This window comes from Lacerta agilis, chromosome 5, assembly GCF_009819535.1.
Source record: "Lacerta agilis isolate rLacAgi1 chromosome 5, rLacAgi1.pri, whole genome shotgun sequence".
Classification (NCBI taxonomy): Eukaryota; Metazoa; Chordata; class Lepidosauria; order Squamata; family Lacertidae; genus Lacerta; species Lacerta agilis.
The window spans coordinates 61264637-61292559 of record NC_046316.1 but is presented as its reverse complement, the minus strand read 5'-3'; the positions used below and the strand labels follow the sequence as shown (position 1 = coordinate 61292559).

Sequence of the window (27923 nt, the reverse complement as noted above, 5' to 3'; positions counted from 1 at the left end):
CCTATCCTGCTGTTTCCACATGGTTCATTTGCTAAGAGTAGCATGAAAGGAGGGAGAGAAAAGAGAATCCAGCAAACTGCTGTCTGATTTCAGCTCTGTAATCCCATGGAGCCAACTGCACACTGGTGAGTTAATATTGTAGGCAAAGATAACATGGGTGGGCAAGGCTGGGAGTACTAATTCCTTTCCTGCACGAAGACAGTCTCTTGAGGACAAAGACCAGCCTCCTGTAATGTGATGTCATAGTCCAGATGGGAAAGTTTCCTTCGAGGAAAGTTGGTGAGGAGTTCAAAACGTTCATTGGGGTATCCTTTCGACTGTACATGTTTGATGAGAGCCTAGAGAGAAAGCAGAGACCAGATGCATCACCAAAACACAACAGGGTGGTATCCAATACAGTTCTTTTAGCACAAGGACTTCTGGCGGTGCAACAGAACTTACCCTCCCTCCTAAATCTGTTCTGGGGTTTCCCAACCCTAGAACTCTCGCCCAACCCTCCAGAGCAGATTTGGGGAAGGTGCAAGGAGATGAGAGAGACAGGAAGTTCCACTGCGCAAATGGAAATATTGCACTACTTATTACTGAAAGCTACTGCAGCAAAAGGGCAGCAATCCCTGCTGTAGGTCTTTAACCTACAATCTGATGGCATTGCTGTTATCACGACATATACTGTGTTGTGAATGCCTAAGTTAGCAAAAGGTAGTATGAAGGACCATTAACCTTCCTCAACAGACAGCCCAACTTGTCTGGAGCAGGACATTTGGACAGTAGAAAAATCTAGACAAGAATTTGGGATACAGTCTTGGATACAGACCTGACAGAGGACTAGGCTGTTAAGAGGTGGTTAGAAGTCACACATGAAAGGGGAAAGCATATGTTGTACTATAAGAAGTGTAAGTGGGGGAAAAACCAGGTAAACAAAAGCATGTCTTAAATGCACACAGAGACTGGAAAGGACATTAAGACCAAAAAAGCAGTGATTCTACAAATCACTTCTATTTACCAGAAGCTTAGCTTGTTCGGGCAGTGAAATTTGTTCCCTCTTCCCATCTGGATACCTTAGCATTAGCTGTGCCTTTGGTCCTAATAGGAAAATCACAAATAAAACAGAATACATTAACAAGCTTTAGCAATCTGTGTGCTAATATTTTAGTACAAATCAATGTGGAAATGTACACATTTCAAAAAGTTTTGAGTTCATGTGAGGGCTCACAGCTTAGTGGTAAGCTACATACTTTGCATGGAGAAGGTCCCAGGTTCAATCCCCAGTGAAGATACACTTAACAGGGTTGGGAAAGACCTTTGGCTGAAACTCAAGAGCCACTGCCAGCCAGAGTGGAAAGTACTGGGCAATATGGACCAATGGTCTCACTCACTATAAAGCAGCTTCATATTTTCATAACTATTCCTTCACCACCAGAATAAAAGCCCCATAATGGATTTAGCAGACTGAATATTAAACATTAGATTTTTTAATGGCAGGAAACATTTAACCACCACACTTACCGTTCACATTAAGTTCCTTCACTGCTGCTTCTGGGTTAGCCCCAATCTCCTCTATTACCCCAGAATCCATGCAAGATAGTCCTCGGTGGTTTGTTACCACCTCTGGTTCAGTCCTTGCTGTGGGCTCAGGTTGGGGCCTTCTGCCTTCCTCTTTCCTACAGCCCAAATCCTTATGTGGAGATTTCCTAGACTTGGCAGGATTCTCTGGCTCATCATCATCAGAACCACAAACAGAAATAAATTCCTCACTTCCAGAGAAAAGCTCCGATTCAGACTCTTCATCTGATCTGCTTTCCTGCTTGACCTGGTCAGAGTCAAAATGTGTCTCCTGTAAAGATGCTCTGATGGCAGCTTCCAACTGGCTATCTTCACTCGCATCAATGAGACTCTCCTAGTTAATATGACCATAAAGCAAAAAGGGAGGCATTATATTACACTGAGAAGTAGGGCAGAGACAACAGAAAAGTATTCCTCCTTTTTATGAATACTTTTGCTTACAAAGCAAAGTATTACCTTTTTTGGGGTGTTAATGTGGAGCATGTCACCCCCCCCCCAATCAATATTATGACCTGCCCTTCAACAGCAAATCCCATTAGGATATCAAACATTTCCCAAGAAGAAACTGGGACCACCCCCTTAATTACGCCACCACCGCTTGCCCACTCACCCCCATCACCCGCTGTGGACACTTGCCTGGTTGCAACCCTTACCAGCTGCCGCCGCTTGCCCACCTAACTACCCTCCCACACCATCCCACTGCTGTTCACTTGCATGCCGTCTTACTGGCTTGTGTGTATGAGTGCCTGCCACCATGTACCGCCTCTCATCTGTGTGCCACTGTTGGCTGTGTGCCGCCACACAGGCATGAGGAGGGCTGCAGGGATGTACTTCTGGAAGTGGCACTGGTCCTTCTCGTGTGTGTCTGTCTTTTGGTTCTGTGCTCTTTTCTGTGCTACTGGCTGAAATCCAGGGACATCCCGGGATGGAATCATAAGCCAGGGCTGCTTACATAATTCTGGGATGTCCCGGTAAAAATGGGGGAGTTGGAAGGTCTCAACAACGATTACAATTATTATACTCACAGAACGTGAACGCTTCTGGGGAGGGCTAGTGGAATGTCCATCCAGTTGTCCATGCTCACCTAGGAACCCAGTCACTTGGTCCAAAAAAGAAGTTACATCTAGCTGGTGCCACTCAACTAGCTTCTGTCCTATTTAAAATAGTAATAAACCATACTTCAATAATTGGAGTTTCAAAATATCACCAAAGTAGCGGACAGAATGGAACAAAATAGAAACACTGACTTTATAGAATTTACATTTGCACTGCAATATGCTGGAGATTTTAACCCATGTGTTATTTTAAGAGGACTCCCAACATACTTGCAAAATGATTCTGCAAAGGGAACAGCAGGATCAATTCCAGTGGCTGGGAAGTAATAAATGCTAATCTTTCTCTTAACCCCAGATATCAAATAGCCAACTGTACCTAATAGACTTAAAGCAACATGGGCAAAGCAACAGTTAACACTGACCCAGCTACATCATACTCTGGTCCTGCATTCTAAAAGCAGTCAGATGCCTATGGGAAGATCATGAGAAAGATGAGAAAGCAAAATCCCTCCCTTATTTGAGCTAAATGGAGATGTACCTTGATACATAGTAATATTAATTACAAAGTAATCAGCTCCAAGTTTACAATCATTTCTAAAGGAAAGTGTTTAGGTATTATTTATAAAATACCCATAGCTGCAATAGAATCAAGTGCTTCATCTCTTACCTGTCCTAGGGTCCAGGATAGACACATAAGGGAAGTCTGCTAGTTTATAGAACTGTATGTATCGTTGTCCTTCCTCACTGTCATGGTACACCTATGGAACAGCCAAGATTTCCTTTTAAATGCTTGAAGGAGCGACTTCATCATTTCACAATATAGCCCAACTTGGAGTTACAACATAGCTAAAATAAAATTAAATGTAACCCAGATATTGGCTCTGTTACTAAGCTCTTCGTCACTGAGGAAAGCAGCCTTCCCACCTGCCAGAAAATGAAGTGCTCTCTGATAAGGTTTTTCACAGCCTCGTTGCTCCAAACGTCACGGTTGAGACACTGACAGGCAAAATCTTGCACATTCTGTATGTTAATCATGAGCCACTTGTTCTGCATCTGACCACACTCCTTGGCCTGAAGACAGGAAACAACAATAAGAACATTAGCCAAAAATGAAGGTCTAGCAATAAACAATGCCAGCAATGACGCCTTCTACTTATTGTGCCAAGCTTCACTATAACCTCTTCACACTGGAAGTACAATCAGGACTCAAAAAGGTAATCTGCAAACCAGCCTGACAAGCGGTGTACAGAGTTAGATAATTCTGCAGGTCAACTTGTCTTAGTAAAGATCACATGGTGATTATCCCAAACTGCTCAATGTCAACATGTCAAGCATAAGAAAGTTTAGGGAGAAAGCATTGGGGGGGGGGGGTTGAGGTGGGGAAATTCAAACCCAAGAGTGCAACCTGAATAAAACATTATGTAATGAAGAACAGGAAACGACTGCAAGACAGACAAGTCAATTCAAGAGCCAAAATTGTGGTGGATTGGCATTGTTGATAACTATCAGTTCCTTGTTCCACTATTCATTCCCTCTGGTTTTCTGTTTGTATATGCTATATTTTTTATATTATTGGAGCACCAAGAGCCACTTTCTGATGGTAATTCAGACTGAAAGTGGGGGAGGTGGTAGGGTTTGAAGTTGCAGGAAGAGATCTTACTGGTTTGAGTCACAAAGCTGGCATTGCCTGATTGGTTGGTTGCAAGTTAATGTAGGAGTTTGATCAAGAATGTAATTCTGATCGCTGAATTGCCATACCTGTTGAAAAAAAGAGTGCTATATCAAAATTTGGAATGCTCATATTTCCTGAATAAATAGGGGGGAAATGGTTGGGCTTCCTTAAAAGAGATTTTATTCATGGGTTTGCACCAACTGAATTCTTCACAAAAAGGAAACAATTCCTGATAATTTTGCTTTCTGGAAAATAAGATTTCACTTTGTAAAAGTGAAGTATATGATCTATTGAATACTGAGTGATCAACGGGATAAATTGTGGATTGCAGACCCACTGTCAAATCACACTTCATAGCTATGCTTTGCAATACTTTTTATGGGCCAGCAAACAAACAAGTCATTTCTCCCAATCATTGAAAAGGGTGTTACATATGAAAAAGCTCTGGAATTTTAAAAATTACCACATTTTAAAATGAACGTTTGGTACTAGATGCTCAAAAAATAAGTGTATATTAAATAATATTTTATTTGTATTTAAATCATTTGATACACGAACTATTTGACTGAATCGAAAGGCAGTCTGACCCTTATGTTTCCCTCTCCTTATGGTTTTGATTTATGGGCTACTACTAAAATGAGGCTGCATTTTAAATTTTAAATTGTATTTTAACCTGTATTTTAATTAACTGTTTCTTCTTTCTTTTATGTTTTATTGTAATTTTATTGGTGTTAGCTGCCCTGAGCCCAGTTCTGGCCGGGGAGGGCAGGGTATAAATAAAATTTTATTATTATTATTTATTGAATCCAAAGTTGCATAATCCAAAATTCCACTCACACAGCAGGGCTTACCCTTCCTCTTCTTCCCTCAATTTGTCTGAAGGGTCCTCAAGTCTCTGGAGCAGATTTCAGAAAGATACAGGGAGGAGAGTAAAGTCCTTTTGTGTGAGTAGAATTTGTTGCACTTACACACAAACACCACTGAATACAACCCTATGTTTTTAAGATTTTGTTGGCAGACAGTAGGCATTTAAGACTGAAATCTTAAATCTTAAATAGTATTCTTGGAATAGAAATACTGCTTACACCTAAACAGTGAAGTGTGGACTCCTCCTGCCAATTGCTATTAAAATGTATATACAATTTATTGTTATAACACAGCAATTTTCAAAGCTAGTATATCTTAGAAATTCACATGGTGCAAACTCAAAAATCTCTTTAAATGTGCAATCTTAGTGCTCACATTGTATATAACTAGTGAATTTGCCAATTCATGAATTCAGGGTAATGTATCTTGCTTCTATAACCTGTAGCTGACTGATATATGGTTTATGCTACAATAATAGAAGTAAAACATTTGCTCCAATTTAGGTAAAGTGACTGTATCAAATTTTCAAAGTATTCACAAAAGGACATGGATGTTTGACTTTAATAACTGAATTTAATAATTGAATTTTAATAACTGAATTTCTACTTTTTGCTCTGCACTGCTACATCCTTAGCATATTTCCCGTTTTTTCTCTCTATATAAAGCTACATTTTATATGGGTATGAAACCCCTCAACTCAGAGAGATGGGCATAAATGCAAGAAAAAAATGACTGCATCTCAGCTTGAGCCATAGGTTGCTGATTAAATTCTTAACTATACAGAGAAGGCAAAGGAAAGTTAGAACATACCAAGTTGTTGAAGAAAAAGATGCACTCTTATCAATAACTTCTACAGCACTTTGCAGTGTATAGGATGCTTTAAAACTCTTCTCAAATACTGTATAGCCTCACAACTATCTTATCAGAAAGATTAGTCTGAAGTACTGACTTGGCTCAGAGTTACCCTTTTAGCTTACTACCAAGCAAGGATTTGAAGCTCATTTTCTCATGTGTGAACATGAGAAAGAATAAAAGATACTGGTTTCTTTTTGCTTTAACTGATATACTGCCAACCCTGTCTAGATCTGGAAGAAGATAGAAGGAAAGCAACTCAAAGTAATTAATGTTATAGAATATAAACATTCCTAAAGCTGTAATGGACTAAGGGCCTCCAAGCTCAACAAGACACCGCCACTCATGCACCAGACTACCTCTGCATTCACAGTTGTTTAGACATACTGGTATGTAACTGCATACTGGGTATCAATGGTGATAAAGTGCTGGGAATTTCCATCTGCTTCCTATCTTCCCCATTCCAATACATGGAAAAACCAACTCATGCCAGTGGTCTAGCTGTGTGAGCAGTTTATGTAAAAGAGGAAACTCTTGTGAAAATGTGGCTCCTCTTATGAAGCAAGAAACCTATGAGACTGTTGCCTCTCATGGCAAGTTTCTTCTTCTAATGTTTATCATAAACAAAATAACAAAATGCATTATTTATTATTACATTCCTATCCCACTTCTCCTCCAAAGAGTTAAAGTGGCACATATGGCTCCTCCACGTATTATCCTCAAAACAACCCTAAAAGCTGAGAGCTGGTGACCAGACAAAGATCGCCCAGTGAGCTTCATGCCCCAATGAGGATTTGTTAAAAGTACAGTACTGCTTAGAATCAGTAAAACATTTCACTCTTATTTTGCCTAAAATGATTTTACTCATTAAAAGGCTTAGATTCTAAAGGTGTTTTCAATGCACTACTATGAGGTTCCAGCACATAACGCAGAAAGAATTGATTGGAAAACATGTGTTGATATGAATTAAGAGTCTCCCTGAAGTAGAAACCCACTAGAATTTTACTTTGTAAATCTCTTATCATATTATATAGTAAACCGGGGGGGGGGGGTAGACCCTGCCTAAAGGAACTATAGAGCAAGTAAGAAAACAAAACATTTTAATATAAAAGGCAATGCCAGATCAAAAACTAAAGGAAAATTTATCAGATGCAGGTATATGAAGTTTTATAAGGAATGACTCCATTAAAGACACAGAAGTTAGAGGCAGATTTTTACTCAAGGCAGAAAGAGGTGTCATGACTGAGAGTAAGGAATACTACCACCAATTAGAAGGAACTGGAAGAGGATGACAGAATGTGAACCTTTGAAACCTGCTACACTATTGACCAGGGATGCGGGTGGCGCTGTGGGTTAAACCACAGAGCCTAGGGCTTGTTAATCAGAAGGTTGGCGGTTTGAATCCCCACGACGGGGTGAGTTCCCGTTGCTCGGTCCCAGCTCCTGCCAACCTAGCAGTTTGAAAGCACATCAAAGTGCAAGTACCGCGTTTCTCCTAAAATAAGACACCGTCTTATTTTTCCCCCCTCAACAAAACACAGTATATCAGGGGATGTCTTATTTTAACTGCGTCGCATCGGTACACTGCATAGCCACGCCTCTCCAGGCTGTTTTAATGGGAGGTGCCACGTCACTATGGCTTATTTTCGGGGTATGGCTTATTATCGGGGAGCGGCTTATATTTCGCAAATGCATAAAATCCTGCTATGGCTTATTTTAGGAGAAACACGGTAGATAAATAGGTACCATTCCGGCGGAAGGTAAACAGCGTTTCGGTGCGCTGCTCTGGTTCGCCAGAAGTGGCTTAGTCATGTTGGCCACATGATCTGGAAGATGTACACCAGCTCCCTCGGCCAGTAAAGCGAGATGAGCGCCGCAACCCCAGAGTCATCCGCGATTGGACCTAAAGGTCAGAGGTCCCTTTACCTTTACCTTTACCTTTACCCTGTTGACCTAAGTGCAGCTTATACACAATTTGTGCAGTACTCCTTGTTTCAGGAGCACAAAGCCGGGGCAAAAAGCACAGCAGATCTCGGTAGAAAATTATTTTTGAAAGTGGTTTCAATGATTTGCAGAAATGGAAGGGTTAGAAAAGTGAGTATGTTATTTACACATAAAAATATAGAAGTTGTTTAAATTCTGAAGCTGCAACAGTAATGCTACTTGCAACCAAGGATATGAACATTAGGCATGCATCCTTGACCTATTCTGCATGCCCTACAACTAAAGTTCTTTGATTAACATTCAGTTTGGTTTAGTTCATATTAATGCTATATAAAATAGGGAAGGTGTTTTGTGAGCCCTCTTTAATGGGTGTAAGGTGTGTGGAAAAAAAGTTTTTATGACAACTATTTAATGTTAACCTACTTTGTTCTTTAGCTACAGGTATAAACATACTTACTTGTAAGCAAATTCCACTGAAAACTCAATGATATAAGAAGTTAATTGAAAACAAGACAGATAATTTACCAATCAAGCACACTACTGCCTACTTGTTCACAGCAGTTCTTCAGGATTTCAAGCAAAGATCCTTGCTCACCCGGCCAAACAGAGACCTTTCCCCCAAAATATCAAGGATTCAACCTATGACATTATATACTTAAAGCCTTTTCTACTTTGGACAAAACTCCAAATGTATCAAAACAAGAGGCCGATAGAAGGATCTGACAAGCCTGGCAAAGAGAAAGAGCAACACAGTTTTCCAGTGAATAGAAACAGGATTTTTCCATCCAATGGAACTATGAATTGAGCCAGAGTATTTCCAATCCTATTGGGAAGAGCCATAGCACAGTGGCAGAGCATCTATCTTGCATGCAGAAGGTCACTGTTCAATCCTTGGCATCTCCAGATAGGCCTGGAAATTGTCCCTCACCTGAAACCCTGAAAAATTACTGCCAGTCAGTGTAGGCAATAGTGAGCTAGATGGACTAATGGGCCTAACTCAATATAAGGCATCTACTTATACCCCTAATTAGTTACAAATATACATATTGATCAATTATGGACAACACATCTTAAGAAAAGGGGCGGGGGAGGGAGGATATAGAAGATGGCAGAGGAACACAACCGCATAAGGGTACTTTTTCAAAAATGAATTCAAATTGCTTAAAAGTTGCCTTCTGTGTCCAAGTTATATAAATACAACTCGTTGCCATCATGCTTAAGTGAATTCTTTAACCATCATATTGAATTATCAGATTGCAAATGTACACATACTCACATGCAGCTGGGCCCAAGCTACCACAGAGAAACTATGCCAAAGCTTAGCAAACCTACCGTTTCAAAACTTCCTTTATGCATCAGATCAATTGGAGGCCTGAAGAGATCTGCAAGGGTGGTGAGTTTCTTGTCTATTGCTCCTCCATTCCGCAACTCTTGTTCCTGCCGAACTGCAGAACCCAGAAGAAAAAAAATGGGAGGTAAACAACTTTTTTACTCTAACATGCTAAACTGCTTTTGTCAACTATAAACAAAACATTTGTTAAAAGTGCAGAAAGCTTGTTTTAAAATATGAAATCAGAAAGGGAGAAGAAAAGAACAAGGGGAGAGTAAGAAAGTATAAAAGTCACATCTTAACATACTAACAAAGAGTTGTGGGGAATTTGAAAGCTTGCAGACCATTTTATGACATACTGGGTTGGCCCTTATATGGACTTTTGAATTTTTCCTATGAGCCAACATGACTATCATTACTCTTAGTCTGAAGTATCTTTTTATTATCCTAAAATATTTTTTTCTGCTAGGTACTCTCTCTTGATAGCCCACTATATATTTTTAAACTTAAGTCTCACAGCACAATATTATGCATTTGTACTGAAAAGCATGCCTCACTGGCCTCAATGAGACTTACTCCCAAGTGTCTATATAGAATCACAACTGAAGCATTACTGAAATATAGCTCTTCGTCTACTGGTAAAAATGCACTTTTTATTTTCCTCACTTTTGTGTTAAGAGCAGCATGATTATATTTTAGAAGCTTAACTGAAAATTCTACATAAGGAGAAGTGTTAAGGGTGATTTCTTTCCGAAATAAGTTTATATAATTGCCAACACATATGGACGTGGGATTACATGCACATCACCCCATTTCAACTGATCAAAATAAATATCATTTGCTACCAAGAAGTCCTCTTATGGACTTACCAAAAGATAAGGCTGATTGTAAGACTTTGAGCTGATATTGGGAAATGTGATGTTTTAGGTACCTGGGTCCCATGCTACAGTACTTAGGGCTTTGTATACTAGTACTAACACCTTTAATTGGGCCCAGTAGCTCAGTGGTAGCCAGCACAGTGCTTTCAGGATTGGTGAACACATGGTGCCATCAGGCAGCCCACTGACCAATCTGCAGTCAAATTCTGTACTAGCTGCAATTTCTGGACTGTCTTCAAGGGCAGCCCAACACAAAATGAATGGCAGTAGACCAGACAGAAGATCACTGGGGCATAGAGCAGGCATAGGCAAACTCGGCCCTCCAGATGTTTTGGGACTACAATTCCCATCATCCCTGACCACTGGTTCTGTTAGCTAGGGATGATGGGAGCTGTAGTTCCAAAACATCTGGAGGGCTGAGTTTGCCTATGCCTGGCATAGAGTATCATGGCCATGCTATCCCAGTCCAGGAGGAACAGCCATAGCTGGTGAACAAGACTAAACAAGGCATAAGCAACCCTTGAAACTCCAGTGACAGATTGGAATCCAGAAGTACTCCTAGACTATGGACATGTGCCTAAAGCCAAAATTTTGTATAGTCAAACCTCACAGGGTTCAATGGTGGGGGTATTGCCAAAGTAGTTTCTCCTGGAACTGTGCCCCCTTTCTATTGTTTGGGTTTGATTTTTTTTGTCCTACACATAAAGCTGAATGTGCACAAGTTGCGGGCTTGTTGTTTAAATTGAGAAGGGACAGTAAGCTGTAACATTTAGCCCACTTTGGCAACACTAAAGGTTATTTCCATTTTAAGATGGAATATTTTAATAGATAATCTGGGAGAAACACAAATAGCAAAATCAGTCAGAATAATAAACTACAGAAGACTTGACAGAATCTAGCAATCCAAAGTGAACAGTTACATAGATGTAAATACATTTGCGTGGACAGGCGGAGTCCCCCAACCCCCAGGCGACCCCCGAGCAGAATAATGACACAAGACAATGTGCTATGGGATTAAAATTGGCCACAACTTTATTAAGATTCAGGTGTAGGGAGACCTTGGCTCAGGCATTGGGAGTTTATCCTTCCCAGCCCCCAGCCAGGGATCTGGGAAACTTCAGGGTTATCCAGAATGTGCAGGGATTGGGCTAGCTCTGGAGAACATATGTTCAAGCAGATAGCCCGTCCCCTGTTTAACGTCACTGGTGGGGGAGAGCAATGACAACCTCTAGGCGTATGGTCAAATGCCTCCCCCTAATACCCCTTTAACGGGGAACCCTGGTATCACTGCCGCAGTGGGGGCGTGGAGTCACCGCCCCCCCTCCCCATTTAGGAAGATGACTAAAGGATTCCACCCAAGGCCTGAAACCGCCAAAGTTGTGACGAATTGCTACAGGAAAGGCAAAACCTGCCAGTGCAGGGAAATTCCTTTCCGGCCCTTCAACAACGGCCTTGACATAGCAGCGCCTGCATACCTGTGAAGAAGAGGTTAACCTGCAAAAATAAGCGTTAATTGAGGGAGTGGAGGGTGGGAGAAGCTCTGGAGCCCGACTGCTGCTTCCTGGTAAGCTACACCTTCTATTGTGTGGGCTAGGTAGTCCCTCCCCTTACCTGGCCAATCCCCTGGCAATGCCTCCCCCAGGCGGAGACCCCAGGTATCCCTCCTGGGGGAAGGCGCAACCAGTCCAAACTACCAGGTGTCGCCTAGGAGCTCAAGGGGCTGCGCGCGACCACGCAAACGTCGCCCCCCATTTGATGTGGGGAGCGATCGTGACTATGAAGCCTCATTAAGACATTACCCTGTTAAATCTCATATTAAGCTTAAGTATGTTACCTACCTTGAATATAGCAGAAGTTGGGGTGTAAACCAACCAACCAACCAACCAACCAACCCATCCACCCTGAGTGTCATTTTCCAGACTTCATGTGTTCATAGGCCATTTTATTTACATACTCTAAAGAACTAAACCCACACACCAAGAGATAATGGACACCTTGTTTTACTTAACTTTTCCTGGTTGAAAAGTATGATAAAGCATTTTTGAGGGATAAGGAAAAACATTTTTGATGTTAAAATGAGGGCTGCACCTTTCACAGCTGATCAAGAGTCATGAATATATAAGACAATATTTTTTTTTTAAAAAAAACAATTCTAAGTAGACTAATGTAACAATACACCAAAGACCTGAATTAACAGAATCCCGATAGCTGCAGTGTTGCTCTGAGCAATACACAAAACTGATTGAAGCTTAAATACCTGAACTAGTACATGAGACACCATCAAAAATGTTTAAGTGGTACCACGTCTGCTGAATAAGCGTGAATGAGTTTTAATTGTGTGAGCTACCTGGTACCAAGATGCATGTGCATGAAAAATGGTCTCACGTACATTGATATGTGTGAACTCCCCAACTGTGGTAACAAGAACAAGAAAGGGGATGATGAACATCTATCTGTAGAAGCGATAGAAGACAATTATCATGACTAATTTGAAAATGAACAAGTAAGACCATACATGCCCAGGACAAACTAAATAAGCATTTCACTTAACATGTGAAATTGCGATGTTTCTTGTGAAGTTGCTATATTTGACACTGCCTTGCACAAAGAGCAGTGGGCCAGACTCAACTCTATGGCATGTTATAGGGAACATTCATTTCCCTGGTGGTGTGGATGTGTCATTTGGGGTGGTCTAACGCCATCTGGGGTAGCCTAAGAACTATAGATCGAGGTCACTGCTCATTAATGTGCTTTGCATAAAAATAACTTTTTGCCTCAGAAAATGATGGTGCATTGCAAAGGGGAGTTTCTCAGTGACAGAGATGTGATGCAAACTATCTTGGCTATTTATTCAGTATTTTGTTGAATAAAGAACTGGGAAACAACTTCAATATAGTTAAGACAGTAATAACTGCAAGGTCACCAACACCTGTTTTCCAACTACTAAGGTATAAATCTTCCAAAATATGATTATTAAACTTTATTCAGCACACTTGGCACCAATTTCAGTCCTGGCTTGTGTACACACAGCCTCCAAAGAAGGCCAACATTATTTTATTTCCTCCAAAAGTTTGGAATTAAACCTTTGGCCAGCAATTTCCCTTCTTTTATTTATGCAAACACACCACAACCATTAACACAAGCTTTGATATGACAAAATATTTTTAAAACAGGAATGGTTTTATTTATTTCTAGTAGAAAAATATATGAGGGCTGGGTCTTATTTCACTTTGTATAGGGCTTTTGCATAAGCAACATGAAGCAGCAAGAGCCCATCCAAAAACAATAGAGACCTCCATGGCAATTCTTAGGAGAGTTTAGGGGACAGGCAATTTTGGGAGTGGGGACGTTGTTGCCACTGGCAAAATGAAATGTAGAGTCTGGATTTAATAAACCATGCTGCAAAAGAAAGTCCGCTGCTGCCATTAACTTGGTCTCAAGTCTCAATCTAACTACACCATATCTAACAACTGCAGCCAAAGAGTGAACAACTTGACTGGCTTCCATATGCATTTAACCTTCCTGCCCTGATGCAGGGGGCTCTTTTTACCTAAAAATTACAAACCTCATGTTTGTAATGCATATGTGGCTATGTTATATCCTTAGTGGGATTTTAGGTTATTGTTTTTGTGCCTACATAATGCAAGCCTTATCAATTCCCATATCAGTATGCAGCTCCTGGGTGGGGTACACGATGTGGCCCATAGTACAAGGTCTAAGGGATCCACATCATTAACCTCTATAAAGCCAATAAACAAAGAAAATGGCATGTGAAGACAATGATTCACAGATACCTACTTGTTTCTGTCTGGAAATCCCGAAAACCATCAAATATTGAACGAGCAGGTCTGCGTCTTTTTGGAGCTTATCAAGAACAGAATTTAAAACTCATATTAGTCATAAGAAACCTCTCAATGGAACTGTTTTGTGGTAGAAAAGGCTGAAGCTTCAAGACAGATTTGAACTCATGGTGACCAGGTGATTTGAAAATACCAATAATGCATTATGTTAATTTGTTACACACATGTGCCCATCAGGACATGATGTCCATGTTCCTGGTTAATAGGGTACTTGTAGATGTTAAATTATTTTAAATTTATAGGCTGCTTTTCTGCCTGAAAGCCTTTGAAACACATAAAAACAACCAAAATACAAGAATATGCAACAAAGTATCATAGAAATAATAACACCTGGAACAGCGAGATAGATCAGCAAAATGCCACATAGCAATAAAAACCAGCAGCAAAGACCCAGGCAGTAAAAAAACCTCATCCAAGGCCAGTGGTACAGCAAAATAAAAAATTTCCCCAGCTTGGTGAAAACTCCAACATGAAGCTCTAGGACAGGGATGGGGAACCCTTTTCTATTCAAGAGTTGCATTCTTACGTTGGCAACCTTTCAGGGGCTGCATACCAGTATCGGAGGCAGAGGCAAACTGAATGGAGCAACAGATAGGACTTTTAATATGTACAGTAGACTGTATATCAGCCATGCAAAAGTCAGAGGTTTCTACAAATATTCCTCTTCATCCAAACAAGGAAGAGACAATATCTACTTCAAAAACATATTAAGGCCAAGCAAAAGCACTCAAGGTTGATATGGAGCAGGCCCAGTGAAGACTATGGCTTGTGGAAGGGTTGTAGCCTAGGGAGAATTCCAATGGTTAGATAGAGAGCCATGGAGAGCAGCTCTCAGCCTCCGGGCCTGAGTGTCCTCTTCCCCTGCTGTAGGAAGATTGTGGAACACTATCTGGGTGCTAGCACTAACTGAGTGCTACCCATGTAACCCCCAACTGCACTTCTGATAATGGCAAGATACAGCATATGCTGCCTGACCTGATCTCACTATACTGGGAACAATTCCCAGAAAAAGGTAAAAGCATGATTTTGTCCTATTCCTTTAAGCACATGCTATTTGATAAGGCAATTTCTCAAAGTGGATTGAATCAGGAATTAAGCTATGCTTGAAACATGACACCTTTTGTAGTAGATTATAATGCATAGCATAGCTGGTAAGCAAATGAAAGCATTTGCCACACTCTTTTTGCACCCATAAATTGTGTCAAAAATGGCAGACAACAGCTTTAGGGATAGTGAGATTAGTTCTAATAACAATTCAATCTGCAAAGCAATGTGTGGCCAGTTTTGGGGGGGCCTGTGGACACATTTCCAAACTGGAGTAATGGCCCCAAACACGCGCGCGCGCGCACACACACACACACACACAAAAACCTCATGGAACTGTAACACTGCCTATAATATAATGCTTTTAAAAAATCTAATTTCAGTGGAGTGAGGAAATGCTGTAAATGCATGGGAAGGTTTCTGCTGGCACATGTGCCTGTGGTGCACCATGTGGGTGACCCTTGACCTATGCTGTTTCATAAATTAATTAAAAAAAAATTTTTTTTTTACAATATTGGCTATCCCATTCAAGTGAACAGCATACATTAAACCAGACTGTAAGCATTCAGTGAACGTCTATGTTCTAACTGTTGTACTTCATTTTGCTACTTTAGATGCTTTATAGCAAAGACACATTAAATACACATTTATTGGGGCACCTTAAATACACATTTATTATGACTTAGGCTTTTGCGTAGTAGAACCCATTTGCTGTTATTTGCAGCAGGCTAACATGGCAACTGTTCTAACATGTATTCAATACATTACTGCAGCAAATTTATTTATGGCACTTCACCTTTAAAACTGAGGTGCATATTATGTAATATCTTATGTGATGAATCTTATGTCAAATGCTAGTTACAATCCCCAAGTCATTCTCTGCTGATTTCCTACAGTTGAGTAAACAGCTTCATGTAACTTCAAGGGCTTCTCACCAGATCTTATGTTGTCTTAACTGCAAATATACTTTTCAGTGTGTAACTTATAATTATCACATGGCTTCCAGTCATCAAACTCAACTGGCCTCTAGAAAATGCATTTCTCATTATATCCCAAAGTAGCAGCCTTTCCTTAAAGAGGCAGGCAGCATTTACTGTTAACTATTCCACTATTTTAAGAATACAGCTAATAGGTTCCCCATTAACCTGTTAATATAATGGAAATCTATCAGTAGATAATTTTGGAAACTATATTTAGCGGAAGCTGAAATATCATGGAAATCTTGGATTTCGGTTTCTAAAAACTCTCAAGTGCAAAATACTCAACAGTACACATCCCATAGCTGCAATTTCTTATGAACACATGTTAACCCCATAAATTACTATTTATTTGCAGCCCCTCAGAGTATTTTATTATGGATATTTTACTATAATATTTTATTGCAAAAAAAAATTACTAGAAATTTACTTAGCAGCTAGCATTGACATTTTGGCACTGTTCCATATCTAGAAAATGAGAATAGCAGCAGCAATGAGTATTTGAAATATCATTCCCAGGAGTACCAATTATGTATGCTAAGTTGACAGTAGTGGGAATATGACTTTTGTATAAATACTTCAGTATTGCAAGAGCACATGCTATAACTATAGAGGCAGTTTTGCAGAGTTCTACCTTCCTTACTACAACATTTGGAAGGGTAAACATTAAAATGAAGCTCACTTACCACCAAATAAAGGCTCAGGTTCTACCAAAATTTCCTGTTTTTGAGGAATAGGTGCTCTTACTTCATCTCTATAAAGATTAGAAACATAGGTTTTTGCATATGACAGCAAGAGCTATACTACATGCCCAAAATAGGACTATATTCATTTACCGGTAGTTAAACCAATACTTTGGGTCTACAACGCAGTAGAGGCAGAACAGCATAGGCGCTAACTATGTTGTACAGTGGTACCTCAGGTTACAGATGCTTCAGGTTACAGACACTTCAGGTTACAGACTCTGTTAACCCAGAAATAGTACCTCGGGTTAAGAACTTTGCTTCAGGATGAGAACAGAAATCGGGCGGCGGCAGCACGGCGGCAGTGGGAGGCCCCATTAGCTAAAGCGGTGCTTCAGGTTAAGAACAGTTTCAGGTTAAGAACGAATTAAGTTCTTAACCCGAGGTACCACTGTACAGGTGAAACTTGAAAAATTAGAATATCGTGGAAAGGTTCATTTCTTTCAGTAATTCACCTTGAAAGGTGAAACTAATATATGAGATAGATTCATGACATGCAAAGCGAGATATGTCAAGCCTTAATTTGTTATAATTCTGATGATTATGGCATACAGCTGATGAGAACCCCAAATTAACAATTTCAACTTTGGGGTTTTCATCAGTTGTACACCATAATCATCACAATTATAACAAACAGAGGCTTGACATATCTCGCTTTGCATGTCATGAGTCTATCTCATATATTAAACTCCAGTAGCTAATGAAAACAATTGCTTACATAAATGGACTTTTCCACAATATTCTAATTTTTCGAGTTTCACCTGTACAAGGTTTTAAAGTGTATTACAGTGGTACCTTGGGTTATGTACTCAATTCGTTCTGGGTCATTGTACGTAACCCGAAATGTACATAACCCGAAAAGTGCACAGAACGCTTCTGCATATGCACAGATCGCATGCACAATGGGAAACACTTTTGGGTTACAGGAGTTCATAACCCGAAAAGTACGCAACCCGAAGCGTACGTAACCCAAGGTACGACTGTATTGGAATGGAGATATTTCTGGTAGGTATCAAAGTAAAGATGCTCTTTAGTATATATAAAAAGGGATTGGCAGTCAACACATTTTTTTTGTGAGAGCCACCTCTTCTGTTTAACCTACAGATATGGGAATCTTTAGCTCCCATATCTAAGGAGCTAACATGTCTTGTTTAATGGGTATGACAGGTCAAGATGCTCAGAGTCGTACAAAAAAGTAGTGGGAGAGAAGGGTAGCAATTTGAGGAAAATAAGGAATTTGCACATATAATCACATATATAGGGAAAGCGTAGATGCATTTACAGGTGTTCCCGACATAGGCAGAGGGTCCAGGGCCCCACGTGCATAAGCGAAATACGCCTAAGTGGGGAGCACCCTCTAAAAAGCCTCTAAACACCATTTCCCCCTGTTCTCCTGCTCTCTTCACTGCTCTCTCTCCACACAACTCTCTCTTCAACTTGAGTTGAAGCTCTGGAGCTGGCTGCAGGACATGTAGGACAGCAGCTGCTGGGCTACCACATGTGTCACCTGTTAAGTAGTGAGGATGAGCAACCTAAGCAAAACCCCACTACACCAGTCTCTTTGGGACTTCCTCCACCCTCACTGAAGTCCTCTTTGGGTTCTGGGGAGGGTCTCCTTGCAAGCCATGAGGACTCTCTAGCTCTCTCCCACCATTTCTTGGTTTGAATCTATTTACAGTATGTCCCAGCGCCACACACACATGCGTTGATGTGTTAGTCAATCACGTACAAGTTGGGGGACACCTGTAATTGCAAAGGTTTTGCTGGACCCAGTCCCTATTTCTAAACCCACTTTTTTGTTTGGAAATATGAATAATACATGATATTTTTTTCTAATTTGTGTTATTTGCCTCTGTCCATATGCAAGATTTATTTTAAAAATAAAATCAACTTTACCCTTCTTGCCATATAATGCCAAAATTGTACTTCAATTTATTTATTTAGGACTGCATCTAACATTAAATTTATGAAAATAATAGATGTGACTAAGTTAGGTCCATTAATTCCAATGAGTCTACTCTTAGTTGGATACAACATTCATTCATTCATTTCCTGCCCTTCCTCCTAAGGTCCTAGGGCAGGTTACAGAATTAAAACACAATATTTAAAACAATGTAAAACAACTTGCAATCATAAAAATAAGCTGGGTCCTAAAAATATAAACCTCAAGTGTTACATATAAATGTATTATGAGCCCCCCTATAAAACAGATTATTTAGGCAACGAGCAATAAGTTCAACTGAAACAACTTTAAAATATAAGAATAATAAACAGATGTAGCCTCTCTACAAGTGGGTGGGTGGGGGGGAACTGATTAAAGTCAGTGCTACATATAGCACTGTATGAACTGTTTCCTGCCTGTACATCTGCCTTCCCACTTCTGACATGTGCAAATTGTAACCTGAACTAAACTGTTAGGTTTCTAGAACAACAGTAAGATGCAAGGAGTTTAGTAACTGAAACTAAGAACATCTACAGAAAAACATGTTGATATCTGCCATTTCCATATTTTAAAGCAAATTATCCATCCTATGGATATTCACAAAATTACATACTCTGTATGTGGTCGAAGGTTTGATACACTTGCAGAACTAGTGCTGGGCTCTTCTGCTATCCCTCCACCATCAAGGAACATAGTGACAGCCATTTCCAGATTATTGTTGCATGCTTCAAGCATATGCTTGCCTACACTTTCAGTGGCACCTGTGATACAAGGAAAAACATTAGTGCTCAGTTATTAAAAAGAAATTGGACAATACATGCGATCAGAAAGGTAAGACTTTTTGTTTCTTAAATAAAATGACATTTCATAATACATTTGCTTTGCATGTTATGCTCTTTGAAATACCCAACTGAAACAGCAGCCTACACAAATGAATGAGACAGAAATAGATTACCTTTCCCTCTTTTGTATCATGGTTAGGCATATTATTATTAAAATTATATAACACTCTTCATCCAAAGATCACAGGGTAGTTTACAACAAAAAAAGCATATGCTGTTCACAAATTTATATGGGCAGCCAATTTTCAGTAAGACAGTTCACAGGGCATTACGATTTACAGTGTCGAAGGCCTTAGTTTCAGGTCAATTAACATCATATACAGGGGTTGGTTTAGCTCTCTGCATTTTCTTGAAGCTTTTGAGCAGTGAAAATCATGTCCACTTAAGGTTGAAAACCATTTTGGGATTCAGGAAGGGTAGCCTCGGATATAGTTAGGAGATGGTTTGCTAAGATCCTTGCAAGATTTTTGCTGGTCGCAGGTAATAAAGACATGCCTTGATAGTTTCTGCAACCCATTTTATCACCTTTCTAAAAAATGTTGATAATTTTGGCATCCCTAAAGTCTGCTGGGATCTCTCCTCTCTCCCAGATTTTTCCTATGAGCTTGTTAAGTTCTTGTGTAAGTTCAATTCCGCCCACTTTGAAGACTTCAGCAGGTATCCCATCAGGTCTGCTGGCTTTGTTGTTTTTCATTTGGTTAATAGCTGTACACAACTCTCCCAGATTTGGAGATACTGCAAACTCACCTCTAATTTGTTTTTGCAGAATTTGTGAGAGGGCCTCAGCAGCTATGGGGGAGTTGCGGTTAAGGAGATGCTGGTAATGTTATTTCCAGTGCAATGCGATAGCTTCTTTATCTTTTAGAAGTGTGGTACCGTCTGTTGAGCGTAGGGGGCATACGCCATGATTTATTGGCCCACAGATTATCTTTGTGGCTTTAAAGCTCTGTGCATCATGCATGTCGGCTAAGTGCTGGATCTCTTGAGCTTTTTTTATCCACCAGGTGTTCTTTAGTTTTCTGGTTCTTCTTTGAACCTCAGCCTTAGTGTTGGCATAGGGTTTTTTTCTTAGTGGCGCAGTTTCTATCTCTTTGCCAGATCTGTAAGGCCTTCCTTTTGTTAATCTCCTTTTTTGTCAATCTCACTTCCATTCTCATCAAACCAGTCCTGGTGTTTCTTGGTTTGGTATCCAATAGTTTGTTCACATGCTGCAATAATGGATTTTTTAGTCCACTGTTTCTAGATGTTACCAGGGAACTCCGAAAGCAGCTGGTCGTTAAGAGTCGTTTGGAAGCAATCCTACTTTAATAGGAGCTTGAAGGGCTTGGGTGTTCATTTTGCGCCTTGGTTTCCTTCCTTGAAGCCTGCATTGAGTATAATCTGGATAGCCATTGTGGAACATATTAATCAGTGATCTGTCCAGCAGTCGTCGGCACTTGTCTTAGCTCTGGTAAGGAGCACATTGCGGCAATCTTTAGACAATTACATAGTCTAAGAGATGCCAGTGGTTTAACTGAGGGTGCCTCCATGACGTTTTAAATTTTTTAATTTGTTGAAAGCGTGTGTTGGTAATAACAAGGTTGTACGCTGCACATATAGTCAAAAGTAAGATTCCATTCTGGTTGCTGTTGCCAATTCCTTCTTCCCAATAGTCCCAGGCCACAGATCGAAATCTCGCCCAACTCTTGCATTAAAATCACCCAGGAGGATAATTTTATCCTCCTTAGATGTCTCTGATAGGATGGCATCCAGCTGAGAATGAAATTTTTCTTTAATGTCTTCATCGACACCTGATCTTCGAGTTTCTTGAAGCGCTGCAATATTCTCTTGCAATGGTGGCAGGCCTGCGTTTGAGACGTTCATTATCTGTGTTGTCTAACAAGGTCTGTATATTCCATGTTCCAAAATTCAATTGTCTTTTAAGACCACTGGGGAGGCAGACAATGTTTACGACACCTTTTCTAGCCCCTCCCCATTTTTGGAGTGAGCAGAGTGGATCCTAAATAGGACTGCTATGTTGTGGATACAGCTGCCGAGCTACTCAACTGCTTCATTCCTTGAGTCAGAACGAATGAATCTGTATCCACCGCCCATCTGCCGGTTCATGACTAGGGGCTTCCAGATTTCATGGTCCTGCCCCCATTACCATTTGCCGATCGCCATGGGACTTTTTTGGGTTTGGGATTGGTTTTTGGATTATGCCTGTGCATAATTCGTTTTCTGTGTGTAGATCAGTGCATGCTGACCAACGCAGAGTCTTCGCAGTAATGCTCTATTCTGATGGCATGAGTATCATGACGACCGGTAGATTTTTATCTGCTGCAGCCTTCATCTGCCTTCACAGCTGTTGTAACATACTGCTTGTTATCTTCTGCCTGTTCTAGGATCATTCTTTGTCCAGTTCCTCTCTTTTGACCTTACCGCCTTGGGTGACTCTGCTGGGAGTAGAAGACTCCCAGCAGCTTTGCTCACAAGGGTCATAGGAATGTGAAAGCCCACTTATCACGACAAGGTGATGATCCAGTGGGGTGGATCATCATTAAACAAGGCGGAACAATCAGAAGTAACTGGGGTGGTCAGTTCTGCTTCACTCCCATGTAGTCCAGACAGAAATTAAAGTAAGTGAATATGGCGCCTCTCATAGATAAGGTGCCTCTTTGCTGGGGCGAGAAGGACTCCTACCTATATTAAAATACCCCACAAGCATTCATTCATTCAAGCAGGATCATTCAGCTCAGTGCACCGTCTCTCCTCTTTCCATGAGCTATAAACAGTTAAACCAGTCCTAACAAATAAGTTCTCTTTATTTAAGAGGCTGTGCTTCAAAGTAAAAGATTCCTGCCACACTCTCTAGTATGATGAGCCTTCATTTAAATGTGACCAAATTCATCTAATTAAGAATTCATCATTAACCCTTAAACAAATAAAACTATTTTTGTGTAATTTTATTATCTCAATGGACATGAGAAAGCTGATGAACAGGATTATGCATCCCAATTAAGAACTCTTCCCAAGGGACATTTCCCCTGACAGACTTATAATGGGGGATAAATATTTTCTTGGTATATACTAAGATACATTTGTCTCCTTTTAATAGATGATATGCACTTCCTTACATTGAAAGAAAGTTAAATAGTGAACTTGATCTTTTCCTGTTTCCTTTTACTAAAAAGGGTAGTGTGATTCTGTTTTCCTCTCTTTACTTAATTCTACATTCTAAATATTTTTTAAGATGTGGAATTTAGTAAAATAATTATTCTCAGCCACAATACTTGATGTAGGCCTGTCCTATTCACTACAGAATTAACACAGCAGCAAGTAATGACACCAGAATGATTTACAACTATACAATGTAGTAATATTGTATTTTTTTGCCTCAAACACAGTAAATCTGAACTTACAATAAAATAAGTTAGAAAAAGTACAGTCAAATGTATCTTTGTTATTCAACACACTTTTAGAGATATTAGTTCCCCACTCCCACAAAGGAGGCAAACAGAAAGTTCCAATTACATCAGTCTAGCCAGTAGAAAAAACCTTCCTAACAAACAATACCTTGCTAGGATAAAGGGAATACTCAATACTATTATGGTCACTTAGGAGTTCTAACACCACATTTCAAAGGTACATTAGCTTCCCTAGGGTAAAGTTACTTTGACGTTAAGGATTCAGTAGCACAGACCAATTAAAGCAAGGTGATTTAACTTGGTGCAACAGATTAAGAAAACAAAAAACAAAGATCTGCCTCTTGCAGCACCAGTTTAAACTGTTCATGTAATCTAACAAAGTTTATAGGGCAATTTCATGTACTGGTATATCTACTCAAAAATAAGTACATATAGAATTGCAGCCTTAATTTGTCAGTGAGTCCTAGAAAACATAGAGGGGGATAACTTCATCTCAGGAAAAGGCTGGAAGAAGGTTGGAGAAGACTGCTAAGTGGTGGCCTAAGAGAACTTTGTAAAATTATGAACAATATATAGACAGTATTACCAGACATTCTACTCCCTCAAGATTAGTATTCAAGATCATTAAACAAACTGACAGGCAGAAAGTTCAGGACAGAAGACGGACTTCTTTAAACAGTTCACGATTAATCTTTGAAATGCCTTGCCACAAGACCGTCATTTACCTTAGAAACAATTAATGTGCTACCACTAGCTGCCTCTCCCCATGCCCTGAAACATCCATTGCCATGGTCCATGTTACATTAGTACAACTGTATTTTGTTGTCTTTATTATGTGCGTTGCCTAATTCACGCAGTTACAAATTTTCTCAAATACCCAGATATAAAGTCGCCCTGCAGAAATTCTGTTTAGTAAGTATCTGATAATAATGAATACTTTGGTAGGATATTCTTCCTCTCACAACTGTACAGAGTATGTATACCAAGAGCAATCCCTTCCTTATCATTATCAGTCTATTAAAAATTGATTTTTGCTCTACTGCATTACTTGTGTCAATAATGACTCAACCCAGCAGCACAGAAAGCCAAAAAAGAAGGGAGGTCAGGAGAGGAGCTTTCATCTCAGGAAATGAAATGGGGCGGGCATTTCTAAGCGTCAGGTCTCGTTCTTCCCTCCCACCCCCCAAGGCAACGATCAAGCCTCAACTCCCAACTCCTTCTGGAGGATGTCACACTGCGGCCCGCTTGAGCGCTCTCGTTTTCGCTCTCTGCCAAATGCATACTCGACCCCATCTTATGCCCCCCCTACCTTCCTCCACAAAGGAATCCCCCCTCAACTCCCCGCTGCACATCGTTACTTGCCCTTACCCGTGGTAAAGCACAGCCCCGGGCTCCTATTTCGGCTCCCTCCACACAATCTCATTTTCCACACGGGAACCGCCACCCCCTCCCAGCTCCCCCCTCCCGCTCCCTCTGGGTCTCTCTCTCCTCTCTGCCTGCCGCCAACTCCGTCACAGACGTCGCCCTCCTCTCCTCTCCTCCCCCGACCCCAAGCAAAGCCCCTCTCCCCCCAGCCTTACATCCCGCCCCATAGCAGAAACGGCTCCAGCCCTCGCTTAAGCTTATTCCGGGTTTTCGCGCGCCTCACCCGTGATGGCGGTGAATTGCTGGATTAACCCCTTCAACGCTGAGGCGGCAGCGGAGCCCCCGGGCGCCGCCATCTTGCCGCCTCTACCGCCGAACAACAACACCCGCCACCTGCCGGCTGCAGTGCGCAGGCGCAGAACCACCGCACCCCAGTCTCCCCTTGCTCGCTTTCAACTTCAACAGCCAAGCTTTATTGGGAGCGCGAGGCTGAAAGACACAGGGAAGAGGAAGAGGGGTTCTGTGTGCTGGTGCTTGCGCTCCTGCCGTCCGCCCCAACAGATGGCATCCCAGTCGCCGATTGACGCCCTCTAGCGGCCGGCGGATTGCATTTCCCCTTAAACTTGCGGCCGGCGGAAGCCCCGGGAGATAAAGTGGAAACCGAGGAAGTGGCAGCGCAGTTCTCCCGCGGGACTCGGGGGAGGAAGAAGCTGCTTCGTGGCAGCTCACGCCTGTTGCCATTTCTGGGTTGTGTCATTGACACAAGTAATGCATATATTTTTAGGTAAGGTAAAGCTCTAGGGCGGTATAATAATAATAATAATAATACCGTCAGGAGTAGTGGCGAAGTCCTGCTTCCCTTGCATGGGAATAGCCACGGGGGGCAGGGAGGGGCAGCTGCTCCCGGAATCAATAAAAACACATAGCTAGCTGAGGTCCCCCTCCCCCAACAAAATCCTTGCTATGCCCATGCCATGTTCCCTGAGGTAGATATTAGAAGCACTGCTGCATGGTGCTTCCATGCAGGGTTAATTCAGTACAGCTGATGCAGAATTCGGTGATTAGGTTGCTCACTGGGGCAAGAAAGTTTGAGCATCTAAAGTGCAAGTAGATAAATAGGTACCGCTGAGGCGGGAAGGTAAACGGCGTTTCCATGCGCTCCATCACAGTCCTCCATGTGCCCGTAGTTTAGTCATGCTGGCCACATGACCCGGAAAGCTGTCTGCCTGAAAAGTGAGTTGCCTTTGACTGGACTTAACTGTCCAGGGGTCCTATACCTTTACCTAACCTAAAAATACTTAAAATATGCCCCCCCTGCATATTAAGTGGCCTGGACCCTGTAATCATCAGCGGAGGCCCTTCTTCAGAGGCAATGCAAGAACAGGCCTTTTCTGTGGTGGCTCCTCACTTGTAGAATGCTCTCCTCCAGGAGGCTCACCTGGCACCTTCATTACTTATCTTTTGATGCCAGGCAAAAACATTTCTCTGTAACTAGGCCTTTTAAAATGTATTTATGGGAGTGGAGTTTATTGGTTTGTTTGGGGGCGGGGTTGTTAGTATTTTCTGCTCTCGTTTTGTATTTCTGTTGTGAACTGCCCTGCCATCTTCAGAATCCAGATGAAGGGTGGTATACAAATCTAATTAATAATAGTAATAATAAAGAATGGGCCGTGATCACCAACCGCTTCATGGAAAGTAATGCACAGCCACATAAAGTAGTGGGACTGACATGAGCTGCCTTCAAGTGGAGTCCTCCTGGTGGACCACATAAGCACAGCCGCGTCCAGCTGCGCTAGGTAAAAAATCTAGACTGGAAATGATAGCTATCATTTTTGTATATTGCTTCCATGCAGTATCTGTTCTAGTATCAGATAGGTAAATGTACGTTTGCTCCTCCTCCTGCTTGACTTATGCCCCAAAGTGCACTACACTTTTTACAATTATCCTATAAGCCATGGACAGCCAACGTGGTGCCCTCCAGATGCTGTTAGACTAAAGTCCCAGCACCCCTGACTACTGGTCACTATGACTGGGGCTGATGGGAATTGTAGTCCAATTTCTGGTTACCTCTGCTGTATAGATATCATCATATAAGGTAAGTCAGTGTTTCCCACATTGCAAAAAGGGCTGGCACTTAGTAGTGAACCTAAGGCTATCTAGTTGATTCATGAAGTGAGTTTTGAAGCAGGGTCAGGTCAATTTGATTCCTAGTTTAGGTTGCAATCCTAATCCGACTGGAAGAAGTGGGAGTATGATGGAATAGCACATCCAGCCGTCCTTGCACCAACCAGGGTGAAAGGTAGAAGTAGCAGGGAAAGGGAAGGTCTTGCATGGACCCTGGAGGCCTTTGTGAGGTTTTGGACAGTCCCGCAAGATCTTGTGACACCTTCTCAGAGGCCAATCAGAGAGCTTAAAAGCTCTTTCCACAGAAGAAATCCAGTGTGAAATCGGTACAATTGAGTTCTGACTGGCCACCAAGCGCGTAAAGCTGTGATTGTGCAAGTTAAATGCATGCAAGTTGTAAGTCAACTATGTTTCTGATGTGGAAGTGAGTTCTGTTGCTTTTATAGCCAAAACTGCACAATTCATGCACAAAATGGCGGTATCAGCATGTTGCTCTGAGGTTTGAAAATATTAAAGAGGGAAGAACCCCCATCCCCAATAGTCTAATGAGTACCGAACATGTTGAGTGGTCACAGAATACTGTTGATGAAAAATGGGTGTGAGGGAATATCAAATGGGGTATCATTAAATTTTTAAAAACCTATAATTAACAATTAGAATGCCATTGAAGAGGGTATGGCTGACTGGAACACTGAGTAGGAACACTCCACAATTCTAATTCAGTATGATAAAAGGATTAAAAGCTTATTTAAAAATGGTAGGCAGTCCACCATGATAATCTCTCTGAAATGTGCAAAATTTGTTTTTAAAGTGAATTTAATCAATTAGAACTAAAAAGAGATATTTTTAAAGTTTTCTATAAAGTGTACCGGTACCTCAATCCAGTTGAATATATACAATATTGGATGTAAGTTGGCAGTGCTTCAAATTAAGAGCAAACAACTACAGGGGAATCCCCACTTATGCAGCAGTTCCATTACGGGATGTATGCAAACAGGTAATTACCCTGTTCAGCCCACGTCCCACCCTCTTTTGGTACCATTTTTGGCGTGCATGTCAGCAAGAGCGTGTGTGCTGGTTGTGTGCAATTGGGAGTTGCCTGTAAATGTGATGGAGTTGCTGTACTATTCAAACAGCCTGAAATAATGTGTTTGTGGAAGGAAGGAGACTGTCCAATTACTTACTCTAATTTAAGGTTACCAGATTTTTTTCAAAGAATCTGATGATATTTTTTTTAAGGGGGGGTTATTAAAAAAATAATAATTAATATATTTTCTTCTGTGGTCTCCTCTGTTGTGTGGCCTTCCTCTCTTGGAGTGCTAGCCGCCGTAGAGTAGGCTCAGGTCGACTCCGGGGTTTTCCTGGCCCTGGAGTGCTGCTGGGCAGTTGACCAGGTTGATTTGAGTCTCAGTGTGTGTGTGTCAGCGGATCCCCCAGTTGACACATCGGGCGTCCCCG

General features: G+C 41.2%; 1 protein-coding gene across 4 annotated transcripts; it reads right to left on the bottom strand.

Moving 5' to 3' along the window:
• On the bottom strand, positions 1–24841 carry UBXN7 (UBX domain protein 7). Of its 4 annotated transcripts, none has more exons than XM_033150164.1 (11): positions 24625–24840; positions 19341–19488; positions 16729–16796; positions 13960–14025; positions 9286–9398; positions 3543–3689; positions 3286–3376; positions 2589–2716; positions 1507–1897; positions 1004–1083; positions 1–338 (listed from the first exon to the last, which is right to left on the bottom strand). In XM_033150164.1, the coding sequence occupies exons 1-11, from the start codon at positions 24695–24697 to the stop codon at positions 177–179; spliced, it is 1467 nt and encodes a 488-aa protein (XP_033006055.1). In that variant the 5' UTR covers positions 24698–24840; the 3' UTR covers positions 1–176. The 4 variants fall into 4 exon arrangements, with proteins under 4 accessions (XP_033006055.1, XP_033006059.1, XP_033006056.1 ...); XM_033150168.1 differs by having other exon boundaries at positions 24557–24627; XM_033150165.1 differs by lacking the exon at positions 24625–24840 and adding an exon at positions 24345–24415.
• Between the last annotated feature and the right edge of the window lie 3082 nt (positions 24842–27923).